Source organism: Phyllostomus discolor, chromosome 3 (assembly GCF_004126475.2).
Source record: "Phyllostomus discolor isolate MPI-MPIP mPhyDis1 chromosome 3, mPhyDis1.pri.v3, whole genome shotgun sequence".
In the NCBI taxonomy this organism is placed as follows: domain Eukaryota; kingdom Metazoa; phylum Chordata; class Mammalia; order Chiroptera; family Phyllostomidae; genus Phyllostomus; species Phyllostomus discolor.
The window spans coordinates 67,555,982-67,573,302 of record NC_040905.2 but is presented as its reverse complement, the minus strand read 5'-3'; the positions used below and the strand labels follow the sequence as shown (position 1 = coordinate 67,573,302).

Here is a 17,321-nt window from a genome sequence, read left to right as displayed (position 1 = left end):
AAAGATCTACTGATACAGGCTTTGTAAACTCTTCCTTTGAGGTACTCCTCCCTAGTAAAATAAAATAGACGAGAGAAAAGAACGATGGTATCCTCCTTAGCCGTCCGGTGATGCAGCACAGGGAAACCTGCCCTCAAAATCTGTTGTTTTGGTTTCAAAATTTATAAGGAATTTGTGTTCTCTATATCATAACTTCTTTGCTAGAACATAAAACAATGCTGAAACTTACTTAATATTAAGCAAAATAGTTCTCTAAGAGGCAGCAGCAAGTTTATATTGTGGTTGAGAATATCCCTTGGTAAACCTAGGTCACGCAGACCTAGGTTTGAGATCCAGGTGTGCTACTTACTGTGTAGCTTTGAGTAAATACTTTAACTTATGTGAACCTTTCTGCTCAAATATTGGTGAACATTGTAATTTTTAGTCTCTATCATTAAACTTGGAGAAATAGCATAAATCGGGGCCTACTTGGAGTTTTGTTGCCATTGCTGTTTTGTATGGAGGGTTAGGGATCATTTCCCTCCTTTTCCACACGAGCTGCTGTGGCAGAAGAGAGAAGACAAAACAATGGCAGCCCGAGGCTGTGTGTGAACGTAGACATAAAGACCATAAGTCTTTCCTGTGATTGGAAGTGAAGGGAATTTAGAGGGGGAACTATGTGCCTTTGCCCTTATAGCTTTTTGACAGCATTTGCTAGAACCATCTTCTTTATTGTCCAACTATCTCAGCTTCCCTGCATAGACATAAAGATGACCATACATTCAAGATAAAACTGTGTCTAAAGAATGTAATAATAGAAGAGGGAGAATTGAAGTACATAAGGAGACAAGTAGTGGACAGGCACAAACAGAGCCTCACACACATTATGTAAAACTTGAAAAAAGAATATCGTCTCATATAGGAGTTGATGCACCTTATTATTTCTGTCACCCACATTTAATCTTTGTGATGATAATCTAATTAAATGAAAATTATGAGAGATTTGTGAACTGACTTCAGTTTACTGAGTGAACACAGAACAAATTTCTATGTTCTGGTGTAATACCAAGTCTTGTTTGTTGAGGGGAAAAAGCAAATTTCACCTTGGAGTTGTAATCTTTTCAAGCTTGCTGTATTAATCCGTATACTGTGACTCATTCACCACTGAATGTCTGACGAATGCTGATGTTTAGGCACAATGCTTTCCGAAATTTAAATTCAGGGGCATTCACGTTTTTGAGAGTAAGGCTCATTTAGAATTTAGCCTCTTGTTTAGCAGTTAGTTTTGGTTTCTAGATGCATATTTAAATTAAAACTTAATATCCTGGTCGATACAGTACATTATCATCAAAGAAGAATCAAGGCAGACTAATACAAAGTGAAGGCCTGAAAGAAAGTTAAACTTCTCACTTTATCAATAGATAAGAGAAAGCTCAAAGTGGCAAAACAATGATTGGATAATCAATAGGGACCCGAAACACCGATGAAGTAAAATAATCATTTTCCTTCTGAAGGGCTGCTGTGATTTGATATTTGATTGCTTTTTGCTTTTCAGATTAAATACTTCTGTGAAAAACTCTCATTTCTTATATATGAGTAGAAGCCCAAACAGGGAACTTGTACTGGAATCTGAAGTTCCGATTCTGTTTGCTTCCAATCAGGTTCTGTAACTCTCACTGAAACTGCTCTCGAGGGGGAGGCCCCACCCTGTGTTGCTCACCGTCGTCTTCAGTATCCAGCCTAATGCCTGGCACAGAGTGTGCACTTCACAAATCTCTCAAGAATGAGCTCTGATAAACCCCAGGCTAGCTGTCAGTGTTCTAACAGACAAATTTCTAAAATATTGAGGCATCTTAAAATACTTTTTGAGATCTAGCAAATTTGGTACCTTAAAGAATACTTGTCAGAATTAAGAGTATTACAGTTTGTCCAGTGGCTTATGATAGTTGCATTTTGATCCAAGTAAGCTCAATAAATCTTTACATGTTTTGAAAAATAACTCATCTTTGCAGTATTTTAGCAGGCTGAATTTCTAAAAGTGAGGTCCCACAAGCACACTCAGGGAGTGTGTGTGAACATCCTGACCATTCTGGGGATCACAGTGCTGAGGAAGCGAACTGAGGAGACACAGGGCTGGGGCACATTGGGCTGTACTCACACCTGTAAAGGGCACTGTTAGAGTAAACAGTGGCGATCCATGTGTGAAGCCAAAACTAGCCTTTCCTCTCCTACCTAGGCCATACGGGACTTGAATAAATTCCAGGAAGTGCTATTTTTAAGACTTGTTGCTTGGTGTAGTCATGGTATTAAAAAAGCAAACAAGAGTTCTGTTGGATCTAAGAGAACTGTAAAAGTACAGTTTAACATACTGTGTTAGCTTCTCTACTAGGATGACACTGGAAAAGACTCATTTTCTTGGAATTCTAACTACAGTGAATTTAAAACTGCCACTGTATGCAAAGTCTACTACTAAGAACATTAGAAATGTGTTCAGTGTTAATTTGCATCTGAAGAAATTGACTGGAACACAGAAGAACATTTATTCAAATAAACATTGTAATAGAACATGTCCACCAACCTACCTAGGAAATTGTTCACATCTCCTTAAAGTTTTTAAAAGATTATACAAGTACAAGTTGAATGCCAATGTTTGCTTTTTTTACTCTCATGAAAATGGATACCTAGGCATTGTATGATATGTGAATACCTTGCGCACTGGCTTGAAGATGTCTATAATTTCCCCACTGGAAAAGTTCATCACAAATCCTTGTACAGGTTCTTGGTCCCCAAAGTAAGGTTTCCCATTCACCGCAAACAGCAAACCTGTGACAAGATATTCAGTTAACCTTTTTTAAAAATATGGATAAGACTAGACTTAAAATGTATGCATTTACATTTACACAAACAATAATAATAATACAAATATAATAATCAGAGCCCTACAATTGGCAACCAAAGTAGAAAATAAAACACTTAGCAAATGTCTCCTCTGAGTAACAAGATGAGGGGCAAACAGGTTAGGAAACTGGCCTCCTTGTCATAGGAAAACCAGAAAATGCTGGGCCTGTTCCACTAAGGAAGTCACTAGAAATGAGGAATACAGAAATACGCACAGAGACACAGATGTAGATGTAGATGAGGATGCAGAAGTGGAAGGTATAGGTCTGGCACTAGCAATAGATATCGTTAGAGGTATAGACACATGTAGGTATTACAGACATCTTAAAAAGGTATTGGGAAAACCAAGTTATTCAAACAAATCACTTTGGAGTATCAGATCTTAAAAAAATAATGTATGATGTGTTATAGTTAAGAGAAGAATTAGAGGAAAATATGCTAATAAAGTAAGTTATAGTATAGGTAGAAGAATGATCTGATTTTAAAAAACTTAGGCTTGAAAATGTGAGACATATTTCAGGTTAACAAAGGTGTATTTTTTGATAATTAAAAAATTAGACCATCTTTTATTTATTCAGTGAATATGCTTTTTAGGAAAATTATATTTCTTACTAAAGTAGTATTTATCAAAAATAATAAAAATGGTGATGTTTTGGTTAAATAAGCACTTCAGATAATTATTACATTTTCAGAGAATTAAAACACAAAATATATACGATACTAAATCACTATTGAAGATACTTTTATCTTTCTTTGAAGATCTCAGAATAGGGTTTTTTAGCATTTCACAGTAAAAATATCAACACTGTCAACATCAGTTACTGTTGTGCAATATTGTAGAGAGAACAGCAATTACAATACACAGAATATTCTGCTGAGATTCTATTTTTAATCAGATTTCATCTTCTGATGTTTTTCTCTTTATATTTGATTTGGTTTTTAAAAAAGATTTTATTTTATTATTTATTTTTAGAGAGAAGGAAAAAGAGGAAGAAAGAGAGGCAGAGAAACATCAATGTACAAGAGAAAGAAACCAGTTGCCCCTCACACACTCTCATCCAGGGACCTCACCTGCAACCCAGGCAATGTGCCCTGACAGGGAATAGAACTGGTGACCTTTCCGTTCACAGGCTGGTACTCAGTCCACTGAGCCACACCAGCTAGGGCTGGTTTCCTTTATTCATTATGATCTTGATTACCTTTTTTATTAGGTCAATGATTTTGCCAAATTTATTCTTTAAATATGAGGTAAAAATCAAAATGAGACTATCTCTTTTAAGGATGTTAGTGAGAATCTTTTATCACTTTTTTACTGTTTATTCCTTGAGGAAGCCAAATTTGCTCCTTAACCAGGCACCTGAGTCCCTTTATTCCATGTCCTAAATAAATTAGAGGATGCTCAGTAAGATAGTAGCCATGTGCAACTTTAAAAGTATAAGAAATGTAAATATTATAGTAATGTCTATAAAGAGTCAGTGCTACTTCAAATATAGATATAGATATATTTAATAAAATTCATTGAAAAAATTATATAGTTTTTAGAAGTTAAAGATATTTTTATTTTTTTCAGTATTCATTATTTTAAAAATATTATGCTAAGTTATTTTGCAATGCAAATTAAATAGATCTTATATTATGAATTTGGATTATTTTTGTTTTTTTTTTCCAGTCAAGGCAATCTATTTTAAAATGAGAAAAATATTTCAGACTTTATTGGTCATTCCTCCTGGTATTTAGACATAAGCCTCACTTATTTTATATACTTACCTTTAAAAAATGGCCGTGCCTTCTTAAAAAAATGTCAAGCAGAGGTATTTTGAATACTGATTTCAACAGGCATACACCATCTGTTGATGATGTGTGAAGCCATAATATTAATCAGTTACTAACTAGAGCAGATTGTCATAATTAAGGAAAAATAAAAATCAATGTTTGGGAAAATTTTTTTAACTCATTGAAAACAGTTGTTAAATCTTTGAGTTCTTCATTATTTCCATATAAACAACAGTAATTCTTCAGCTGAAACAGATTTACAATGCACTAACAGTTTTAAAATTATTATTATTTTTTTAAGATTTTATTCATCCATTTTTAGGGAGGGAAGGGGAGAGAGAGAGAGAAAGAGAGAAAGAGAGAGAGAGAGAGAGAGAAACATCAATGTGCGGTTGCTGGGGGTTATGGCCTGCAACCCAGGAATGTACCTTGGCTGGGAATTGAACCTGGGACACTTTAGTTCCCAGCCCGCGCTCAATCCACTGAGCTACGCAAGCCAGGAAAACTATTTTAAGATCTGATAAATAAGGCACCTTCAATCCCTATTTATACAGAAAAAAATTACAAAAAAGGGCACATTAGGACAAATAATTTTTAAGGACAGAGATAATATGACAAAACACACAAAAATAAATTAAGATGAAACACCTGGTATATATGAAATTGCAAATACATTTCTTCCAAATGATGCATGCTTAATCTCTCGCACAAATTCCTTGGTGTCAGTGTTAAAACACTGGATCCGCCCGTTCTCCCTGTCAGCCACACATAACTGACCCAAATGAGGCACGAGGGCCAAGCTGTGGGGAACACTGAACTGGCCTGGTGCAGGGTTGCTCCCTGAAGACTCTGCAAAACAAAGAGAAACTTCAGATAGGCAATCTGTAGTATCACCCAAGTCCGACTCCACAGCTTTCTTTTCCAGATTCATGACAGTAAACCATTACATATCTGAACCAGGGGAAAAATAACCTAAAACAGTTTATAAGTTTATTGATATCTCTTAACCACAAACACATTACATATTTACATATTTACTTTCTATTTGGACAAAATTTCAGGCTATAAGTTTTTTATTAAATGTGTGTGTGTGTGTGTGTGTGTGTGTGTGTGTGAATAAGACAACAGGACAAAAATAGAGGCTTTGTTTTCCCCACTACAGGGGACAATTACAGTACATCCTCTGTGATATAAGGGGTACTAATCTCCTGTCCCTAGTGATATTGGCTAAGAATTATAATTGGAGTGTTATTGAGTACCTTCTCCCCACTGTGTGATGAACTGTCCACTTGGTGAAAACTGCACAATCCGACTGTTGCAGTAACCATCTGATACATAGATGGTTCCAGTGTCTGGATCCACAGCCACATCGGTGGGTTGACAGAAGTGATTCTGGTCACTGCCCGGTTGCATGCTCCTTCCCAGGGTTAACGAAGGGCCTTCTTTACTGTTTGGATGCAGTTTGAACACCTTTTTCAAAAGGAACAAAAGACTTACTTGCTTGGTTATTATTGGCACGCACCCAACATGACCAAGAACACTTGCGCAGGCAATTAGAGTGTAAGCTTCCAGAGACTTATTTAAAAGAAGATACTCTTCTTTTAGAACTGGAAAACATCTGGTCTGGTCCTTTCATTTGATAAATAAGGGCTACAGAGATTAACTGATTTACTCAAGGTCATCCAGGTGATTAATGGTGAATGAAGACTAATACATGGATATCCTGTTCCATCCACACCTGTACTTCCTTGCCTTTCCTTAGCTGACAGCACGATGCTCGCCAGATAATACGTGAGCACTAAATGTTTACTGAGATGATGTTTGTAGTTATGTCTTCTGAGTTCTAGCTTTTCTGCCCCCAGTTTTCCTAGTTCTTTGCCACCTACTCTTAAAGCAGGTATCAAATGTGAGCTTTGCTTTGAAGAAAGACCTTATGACTCTTCTGTGATTAAAATATAGCTCCATTTAAAAAGAACAAAAATTTGATGTTTTATACATAAACATGTATGTACCAGAGAACTTGCCTTCAATTTACTGAAGATCAAACAAAGAAAACATAAAACACAAGTGATGAAATAGAACTAAGACCTGAGACAGAGAAAAGCAAATGTGGAAAGCAAAGGAGTCTGGCCTTAAGGTTCCTGCAAATTCATAGAAGAAAGGTGACTCGATCACTTACACATGAACTTATCAAAGCACTGAGTTCTAAAGAGAAATATTTGAGATGTGGCTGTTCTTTTTTCTTGTTATAAACTTACTGGGTCACAGAAAAAAAGACCCAGATAATGCCAGATCACTTTGAAAGCACACTTCGTTAACTTTGAAATATTTGAATAACTGCTACATGGAAGATTACCTGATGCAGAGCCACGTCTGTGACCCAGTAATTTCCATCTTTGTCTATAGTCAAGCCATGTGGCAAGTAAAATCTGCAAAATAAAAATAATTGTCAATAAAAATTGATAAATTTATACCTGCATTACTATAGAAAAGACCAAAATGAACTGTTAAATGAAAATACTTGTTACAAAAAAAGACTTCCTTGTGACAAACACTAATCAGTATTTAATCATTTAAAAATCTATGTATGAAGCCTACATATAAATTACAAATATTTATTATAAGGTATAGTACATGAAACAACACAAATAATATCAATTCAAAACCAAGTTCTAAGATTATAAATATTAACATCTGAAAAATGTGTATTAACACAGTGTCTAGAGAAATATAAATGGATTTAGATAGTTTGAATCATTTAAATATACTGTAAGGTAATGTAACTCTGTATTAATGTAAGACATCAAATATATGACTTGAAGCTGTAAGAGTGCCTATTAAAGACAGTAAAACCCAACAAAAACAACTCTCAGCAGACAGGGGCTGTGCTCCTCTCAGCTACACGAAGTGCTGTGCTGGGTAATCACTAGAGAAGGTTAATCTATTTAATGAATCGATTGGGATGATCTGGTAAGAGAACTGTAACTAATGTAGACAGAAGCTCACAGACTTAAGGAACTTGGATAGAATTAACAAACACATGGACAATATCTTGATATGGTTGTGGTCAAAAGATATCTGACAGTCTCCAAGCTCTGTTTGTCATTAGCATCATGCTGGCACGAAAGTTTTTTTTTTTCCCCCAAGAGTGAAGGCTGTGATCTTGATTAATTGAACTAGATCTCTGTTTTGGTGACTGAATGTGAGAGTTATGATATCCTTTTGATATAGACACCCCACTGTTGGCCAACTTGATTTAGCAGCCATTGCTCCCTTCCTGGAATGAGAGTGCTTCTGATCAATGGGTTGAGCACCAAAGAGACGGGTTCAAGCATACTGAGTAGTGGAGCTGGTACTAGAATTTGGCCCCTGACTCCCTATCTCAGAATCCTATAGAAAATCTATTACCATCCCCATAGAGCAGCTACATTCACAGTAGATGCTCCCTGCCTTCCAAAGAAGCTGGCTTTCTTTGTGCCTAAGCAAAGAGAGTAGGGTATAGTTCCTGAAGATGCCCAGTTAAAATGGTTGAGGACTCTCTGTAAACAGGTGTCCCTTTCTAGATACTGTGCCCCGTTCAGTGAGTGTCAGCCAACTTTTTTCTTGGCTGCCAAATACCATCTAGGAATAATACCAAATAATGAGTGGCTTTCAAAGCCAAATTACCTATGCATGCTAAGGAAAGATAAAAAGGACATTTGTTCATTCTTCACTTTGAGATGGAACAATAAAGCCTTTTTTCTTAACAGTGATTACTTGATGAATTTGTTTATATAACTTTTTTGCTGAAGACTTTGTTTTTCAATCTTCAGATCTAGCTGACCACAACTCACTTCACTGGCTTTGTGTATCCATGGCTCTCTCAAGCATGACTACCTGTCAGAATCTCATGGGGAGCTTTAAAAGTATTCTGGTGCCTGGGCCTCATCCTAGACTAAATGTGAATCTAATTTTTCTGAAGCTGCCAGGTGATTTTAATATTCAGCCATAGTTTAGAATTGCTTACCTAGAAAATGAAAGAGTAGATGGCCCAATTAGTCTCTTGCCTTCTTAAGCTATGCTTTCTCACCACTGCTATACAACATACTGTACCCGAGACCTGACCCAATGATACACTTTATGCCCAATACTATATGTAGTACATGCCTTAATAACAACATTTAAGTAACTCACAGATTTTTCCCTCTGGACTGGAGTACTGTAGCATTATTTGGATCTATGACAAGAATAGTGTCTTCTTCAATTGGCCCAAGTCCTCTTTGCTGGTAAACAAACTTGCTGTCAAAAGAACTAAAAAAATGCATTAGAATAAAAAATAAATAAATCAAGCCAATGAACTTAATAAATGCATACTATTTACTTGAGGTTCTTTAAAAAATTTTTATTGATTGATTTGAGAGGGAGAGAGAGAGAGGCATTGAGCTTTTGCTCCACTCATTCATGCATTCATACTGGTTGATTCTTGTATGTGCCCTGCCAGGGTATTGAACCCACAACCTTGTGTATTGGGATGATACTCTAGCCAACTGAGCTACCCGGCCGGGGCTATTTATTTGAAATTCTAAATACAGAGTAAAGAGAAGAATTCAGATGTATTTTCTAAAACAGCAAATGTGTATTGTCTATCTTTAAGGTAATTTCTAAAGCCTGTGTGAATTTTCCCAAGCACCGAGCTAAGTAGCTCATCACCATTCCCCTCTGCATGTTATTTTCATTTCCTTGATTGTACCTAAAATGTAGACAACAATATTCTATGTAATCAATAATAAATCTTTCTCTGATGTAAGACCTGAGAAAAACAATAAAAGCCTGCTTAGGCAAGGGTTGGGGCACTCTCCCCTTGAGAGAGTAGTTGTGCCGTCCTCTTTTTCTCCACAGGATCACTGTCACCTGTGCATTTATTTTCTCTTTCAGCCACAACAGGCAGAATCTGCTGGAGTCCACCACAGTGTTTGACTTCATTCTCTGTCCTTGACATTTCAGTATCTTGGATTACATACACACAATTCGGCTGCAGGACTGTGCTGATGTCCAGAGATGCATGGTCTCAGATCCAACTGCACCCGAATCTGTAGTTTCACAAGATCCCCAGATGACTCATACTCACTAGAGTTTGAAGAACACTACCTAAAACTCTTAAAGTAACTAATATCTTTAAAAAGGTTCTCAAAATATTTTAATAGCTATTTTCTTTCAAACTACAAAAGAAAGCATAACTTACTTTAACTTTCTCTGTAATGATAAGGAAAGGGTAAATGATAGCAGGGTAAAAGGGCAGTAATAAAAAATGTGTTACTATTGTACTAGCCATAGGCGCAATATACAAGTCATAGTACAAATATATAGAACAGAATGTCCAGAATTTTAAAAAAATACAAAACACAATTGATTCTTGAAACAAAAAGGTACTCAGAAACACAAAAATTTTTCCATATAACAGCTTTTCTATAAGTACAAAATAAACTATGCTCTAATTAATGAAAGATTAAAACAAATGTGACAATTTCTGGTCTTAAACTCTATACCTTCTGGGTCATTATAAAATACTATGAACATATATGAGGTCGGTCTGGAAAAGTCTAGCCACTGTTAATATAACAAGAATGGTTTGTGTGGCAGCAACATAACCTGGTTGATGGAGAGTGGACTGGTATGCACATGTATGAATAATGACAACTTCACTGTACGAGTGAGGGGGAGAAGTAGATGCTGTTGAGTGAGCATGTGTACTGTGTGGCCATTGCATTCACAATGACTGAGTGAGTAGAGCGATGAATCGCATCAAAGTTTACATTAAACTTGAACATTCTTTTGCAGAAACTGTTCAGGTGATTCAGAAGGCAACAGCTATGGGCAACTGGTGACTGGCAGCTTCATCATGACAACATGTCCATGCATACCTCACAGCTCATGTAGAGTTTTCTGGCAAAACATCAAATCACCCAGGTGACTCAGTCCCCTTACAGCTCAGATTTGGTGCCCTGTGAGTTTTTGCTTTTCCCAAAACTAAAATCACCTTAGAAAGGGAAGAGATTTAAGACCATCAATGAGATTCAGGAAAATATGACAGGGCAGGTCATGGTGATTGGAAGAACTGTGTGAGGACCCAAGGTGCCTACTTTGAAGGGAACTGAAGTATCATTGTCCTACGTACAATGTTTCTTGTATCTTGTATCTTGTTCAATAAAGGTCTCTTTTTCCTATGATGTGGTTGGATACTTTCTGAACAGACCTCATATATTTATATCTATTTTTTTGCATTCATATTTCTATCTGCATTGTTAGTTTATTGATATATTTCCTTAAGCTGACAATCATCACAGATGTTGTACAATTCCTGTTTGGGAGATTATTTGGGATAAAGGACAAAGATAAACTCTTCTAATATAAGCTTATGTAACAGTGGTAAATATACTAAATACCAAGAGGCCAACTTACATTTTCAAACACAAAGAATTGGATCAGACATAGTTAAGACATGTGTGTGTGTGTGTGTGTGTGTGTATAAAAAATATGTACACTTTGCCAGATGAAAGTCAATGGATCATCAATGAATATTTCTGTAATATAAAATTTCCTTTATAGAATCAGAGAGGGCTGTAAAAAATACCATTACAGTTTTGTAGTAAGCAATTGTATAAGCAGAGTAACATTAAATATTTATGGGGAAACATTTATAATTTGGAGAGCCAACAGATTGCTCGTTTGTCATACACCTATTGATTAGTCAGTTGATGTTTTATGGAACTTATGTAAAGTCTCAGTAGAACAAAATTCAAAATACATTCTCTTGCCATTAAAAATAAACATCAAACAATTATTTGGGCTTCTTGACTGTTATAGTCTTTTGGGTATATTTTTCCTGAAAGATAAAAATAAGTCCCTGAGGTAGTTCTTATTAATGACCCATTCAATTGAACACGAGATATTGATTCAATGTTGTCAACCTAAAACTGAAGCAATACTGTTTACATAAGCTATTATGTGCAGTTAAAACCACACATCAGCATCTACAAAAAACATACATGAGTTTATGTAATGGAAGTAACATCATTAACAATCCAGATTTTATAAGATATTCATGGAATCATTATTACATTGAAATGTGAAATTTTATTAAATAGAATCAATGTAAGAGCATACGAGGTGTCACTAAATCAGGGGAGACAGGTAAAGGGCAAACATGAAGTCACTCTTTTTTTACTATTGTGAAACAACAGTTTTTTTTCTGAGACTATTTTCAATATGAATTTTTTTACTAAAAGTGTTATAATTAATATTCTAGAAAACAAAGGTACCGGATTCAATCATTAATGAGGCTTTCTTCCCAACTTAACTATGATATTGGATGATGTAAGTTCAGCACATGAGACTCAGTATGCTTTAATTTTCACATTCATGTGTAATTAGAGGAAGTCTCTCTTTTATGGTATCACCTCTTTTATTTCCTCATTATTTCGAAACATTTCAATGCCTTGTAATGGCACAACGACAATCTAAATTATATGAGAATTATGAAGTCTGTCCAGAAAGTATCCAACCACATCATATGAAGAATAGAGACATTTCTTGAAGAAGATACAAGATACCAGAAACATGGTACATAGGACAATGATGCCTCAGTCCCCTTCAAAGTAGGCACTCTGGGACCTCACACAGTTCTCTCATCTTTGTCGATTGCAGCCTGTACACGTTCAACATTCTCAGGTGCTCTACTTGTTGCAGGACTTCCAGAATGTGGATCACTTTTGACAGATTCTTGACCATCTTTGAAACATTAGTGCCATACTTTTATTTGTGCTGCACTCATTGCATTGTCCCTGAAAGCCTTCTGAATCATCTGAATACTTTCTGCAGAGGAATGTTCAAGCTTAATGCAAAATTTATTGCAGATTCATTGCTCTATTCTCAGTCATTTTGAATTTGACAGCCACACAGTACACATGCTCATTCAATGGCATCTACCACCCCCACTGACTAGTTCAGTGAAGTTGTCATTGTTCATGCATGTGTATTCTAGTCCACTCTCCTTGGCTGCCAGGTTACATTGATGTCATACAAACCGTTCTTGTTATGTTACCAGTGGCTGGATTTTTTCCAGGCAGACTTCATATGCTTTCCCTGAATGTAAGAAATTAATCTGTTTTTCCTTTTGCTTAAATGGGCAATTTAAGATAATTGTAGATTCACCTTTTACAAACTAATACAGAGCAATTCCTTGGACAGTTTTTCCTAACATTTTTGTTTTTATTCTTGCAATTTATTTGTTTGGGCATAAAAATACTAGTACATTACTTCTCTACCCTGCCCCCACCTAAGAGTTAGTAATATGGAAAGTTGCCATATCTTTATAATCCAGTGCTACCTACTGCAGAGGTAGCCAGTGTTCTGCCCCCTATTGACAGCTAACAACAGTGGCAGTCCAATTGTAAATCCTGATAACACTGGAGCACATCAGGATACCTAATTTTGCATCACCTCTCATTTGAAAAATGAGAGACCCATCAAGAAGCCTGATATATTTACTTGTTCATGATTCCCTCAAGAAATGGGTTGCACTAATTCTGGAACATAATTGTCCCTTTGGTCTGTCTTGTTATTCACTTAAATATTTACTATCAGTCCAAAATCTCTGGTCCCATGGTCCCACTATTTTAGGAAATAACACTCCTACAACTTATAGATGGGAAGAAGGTAGAATGAACAACCTCTCTCCCAGGAGCATATTCTGAACTCATAACTTAAAGAATATCTTTTTATAGCTCCAGCTTATTTCTCAGGAAATCAAATATTTCAAAATGTAAACACTAAGTCATTGGCAGCCATCTAAGCTGAGTCAAGAACCTGAAATATTGAACTTGACTTCCAGAAAAACAAGCTAGGGTAAGGAAGAAATATAAATAACCCAGGCCCAAAGTCCTTATGTCAGTCAGATTGAAGAAAAATGTAGTAGTCAATAAAAAGGTAAGTGAAAAACATCCTTTACCAATGATACTATTGTACACTGCCCACAAATGTAGGGAAAAAATGTATCAAGTAGTTAATGCTTTGTGGTCACAAACACAGTTTGTGTGTGGGCACTGATCCTCATAATCTAGAAATATCACATTTCTAGTGGTGCTAATAGTAAAATTAATTAATATGAGGATCATCCCTTTTCATCCCCTAATATTCACTTTTTGGTGGTGTTACAGTAAATTGTGAATTAGCAAATGAGGAAGCCAAAAGAAAAATAAGCAAAAAAAAACTAAATAGGCTACAGAGTAAATTAGATATTTTTAAAGAAAAATTGGATTCATGGAAAATATCAGATCTCTAGACTTATGAGGATATCTTTCTCAGTAACACATTATAATGTAACAACAAATAACTTTGTTTTTTAGATTTTTGGGCTACTACAAATTACCCTCATGTCACTTGTGTATACAGTAGAGGGGATTTTATGTGGTGCTTAAGACTAGCCACTCTTCCTAGAGTATGTAGCTTCATGATTATTATTCACAGTATTACTGTAATTCCCCTGTATCCATTAAGGATCTCAATGATTAGACAAGTTCTTGAATTTACTGCCTAGAGAATCTGTTCATTTAACCACCACCTCTCAAAACAAAGAAAAAACAAAAGATGATACTCTACTTATATTAGCATCATTTAAATATATCAATTTACTTCAGAAATATAAATAGCAAAAACAATTTTAGAATTCTTAGCAAGATTACAGCTTTAGAGGAATTAACCACAGCACAATAGGCCTGACGGTTTCATTGAAAGTCTTTAACAGACAGCTATTGTGGCATCAAGGGACATTCAGTCATTCAACTGATTGGTGGGCCAGTCCTGATCTTTTCACTTGGGAGGCCTGGAGCTCTCTATAACTAACAGCTGGGCCCTAGTAGTTATGTGGGGCAAGTAAGAAAAGAACTTGTATTTTCTTAAATGGGGAAAAATCACACACACACAAAATCTGCCAAATAAACTAGTTTATAAACTCTCTTTTAATTTAAAGAAAGGTAGCCCTTGAATATTTCACAACTGGATGTCAGATTTTGAGCTGGATACACGGTTGCTATAGCAAACTGCTTATTTAGTGCTCTAAAGCAGCTACCCGCATTATATGCCACAGAGAGGTCTTTATTTCAACCACATTTAACTTTTTACAGGATATAATAATACCCTGCACATTTCACACAGTGCCTGGAGCACTGCTGATTTTTGTTTGCTTCTTTGAAAAAGCACTCAGCCGAAAAGACTGAACCATGGCCTTTGGGCTGGAATTCATCAGTTCTTTATTTTAGCAGTTTGAATTCCCCATTAATGATTTTGCACATTAGCAGCTAATCAAATAGTTTAGATAAGGCCAAGAAGAAATGCTTTGCTATAGTCACTGAAAGAACTAAAAGAAGGAGAAAATAAACTTCTGTGCCATCAATCAAAATTAAGAGGATACAAAACAAATAATTGCAGATGAAGAAAGAAATAAAATATGTTGTAGTTATATAAATTAAGCAGCCGGAGAAAGAGCCATAGATTTTCAACTGAGAAAATAAATGGAAATGTAACCTCAATGTTAGGAAAGCAAAGGCATACCCTACAAAGGCCAGAGACTTTAAATGGAATATAATTTAATACTACGTTGAAAACATGTATTTCTGCAAAAAATCACTGTGAGGAAAAAAGGTGGGCAAAAAACCCAGTATGACGATTTAGTGCCCTGAAGGATCTAGCAGTAGAGACATTACAAACAGGAATGAAGAGAACAAAGAACTGGGCATCATGGGGCCAGGCTCTCTTCTGTCAGGGCACTGGGGGATGAATCCCTTAACACTGGTTTTTGTTACTCAGCAGAATAAAGCACTTACTAAAGCCTTCATTTTTCAGAGTAGGGAACTGAGAATTAGGAAGTTCAAATGTCTTAAGCCGGTCTCAAAGCTAGGAAATTACAACCAAGATTCAAACCCAGGTCTCTTGTTTTCAACAAGAAAGTTGTGGTTTTCTCTCACTGGGACTGTGCACACTAGACTGGAGAACCTCCCTAGCAGTTAACAAACTTCATGTGCACACAGAGAAGAGAGAAGAATCATTGCATAACCAAGAAGAATAAGAGAGAGTGGTGTAAAACTGAAAGAAAGCAGCTCGAGAAAAAAATCAATACGAGAGAGAAGGGTAGGAAATGGAAATATTGTTTTTGCAGAATTCCTTACACCTTTTCTCTCAGATATGAAGTTACAGCCACTCTGAGTACTGTTTTCCAGGCCCAATTAATTCTTAAGGTATGAAAGGATTTTCAGATATATAAGCAGAAACTCAAGAAAACAGCTTATATGAAACTCCAGAAAACTATGAGGCAAATCTTGAACTAATTTTTCTGAAAGTTAGGAAGCGGGTAGATTTCTGAAACAATAGATCTTGGCAAAATTCCATAAGGCATTAATGGAGAGGTTTGTGAGCTATTAGAGGAGCAAGTGGAAGAAGATTCCCAGAAGACTATACCTCTAAGAACGGAACTTGCTTAACCAACCATTCAACTATTCACATTTTATAAATACCATTTATAAAGACATCAAAGACATGTTCATCGAACAGACCTAATACAAACAAGGCGAGGAGGGATAACTCATTCTCTGGTTAATTAAGAATAAAATGATATCTGAAAATTGAAGCAATGTGAAATCTAATGAAGTGAAATATAATTGGAATAAAGTCCTGAATTTAAAAACACTGCATGAGTATAAAGTTCTGGTAAAAATTTGAGCACAATTTAATGAAATATAGTTGGAGATCTTAGTACATTACTAATTTAACACAAGGCAACAAAGTGATATTCCCACTGAAGAAAAGTGCATACAGTCTTTGTATACTAATTGATATCTAGAATACACATCAAGAAAAGCAATTGTATTGCAGATCAGATAATATAATACATGAGTGAGGTACTGTAGCCACTTCTCAACCAAACACTTTAAAGGGCTGAGAAACCAGAGCACTTTCACATGAAAATATCATGTTAGCATCAATATTGGTTCAGGGCCTGGGGAATATTTAGTCTGGGGAAGATAGGGCTTCCTTCAAATAGGCAAGTAATTGACATGGAAAAATGGGAATAAATTCACTATGCATCAGGCTGTCATAGGGTGAAGTTATGGACTCAGGTTTGAGATTAACATAATGAAGAACTTTATAACATTTAGATGAGTCCCATAATTGAAAAACATGTCTCCAATCTAGGGAATTTCTTGGTGCTGAAAGAATTCAAGCACTGGATGACTGTAGACATTTTGTAAAGAGGTGTCTGCATTAGGTGGGGAGCTAGAGATGAGCTCTCTGGTGAACATTTGTTATTCTGCCCAATGTCTACTGCACTATTTTGTGCTAATGAAATCTCAGTTTTCCTTTAGTTGATCCAACAGTTTGAACCTGTCTCTCAGCCCATTTTCCCCCCTGCCTGATGTCAACTCTACTCCCACATTCCAGGGTTAGAACAAAAAACTGAGGCTAAGCCAAAGAATAGATTTTATTCCTCTGCCCACAATGACTGGTTTAGGGAGAGCAATGAGGGAGAGCTATGACCCAAGTCAGACCGAAGAATGCCAAAGACTCAATTTAAGAATTTTCTATTGGATTAACAGGGACATACATAGACTGCTTCTTCTTTGAGACTGATATTGTAATGG

At 36.0% G+C, this 17,321-nt stretch overlaps 1 protein-coding gene across 16 annotated transcripts in view; it reads right to left on the bottom strand.

The window, feature by feature from the left end:
- Positions 1–17,321, bottom strand: part of PAM (peptidylglycine alpha-amidating monooxygenase) — a 277,534-nt gene that overhangs the window by 14,695 nt on the left and 245,518 nt on the right. For all 16 annotated transcript variants that reach the window (XM_036020590.1, XM_036020592.1, XM_036020593.1 and 13 more), the window contains 5 exons: positions 8,824–8,940; positions 7,007–7,079; positions 5,910–6,120; positions 5,299–5,499; positions 2,687–2,802 (listed from right to left, as the gene is read on the bottom strand). In XM_036020590.1, the coding sequence (XP_035876483.1) occupies positions 2,687–2,802; positions 5,299–5,499; positions 5,910–6,120; positions 7,007–7,079; positions 8,824–8,940 (718 nt within the window). The remainder of the gene's footprint in view (positions 1–2,686; positions 2,803–5,298; positions 5,500–5,909; positions 6,121–7,006; positions 7,080–8,823; positions 8,941–17,321) is intronic.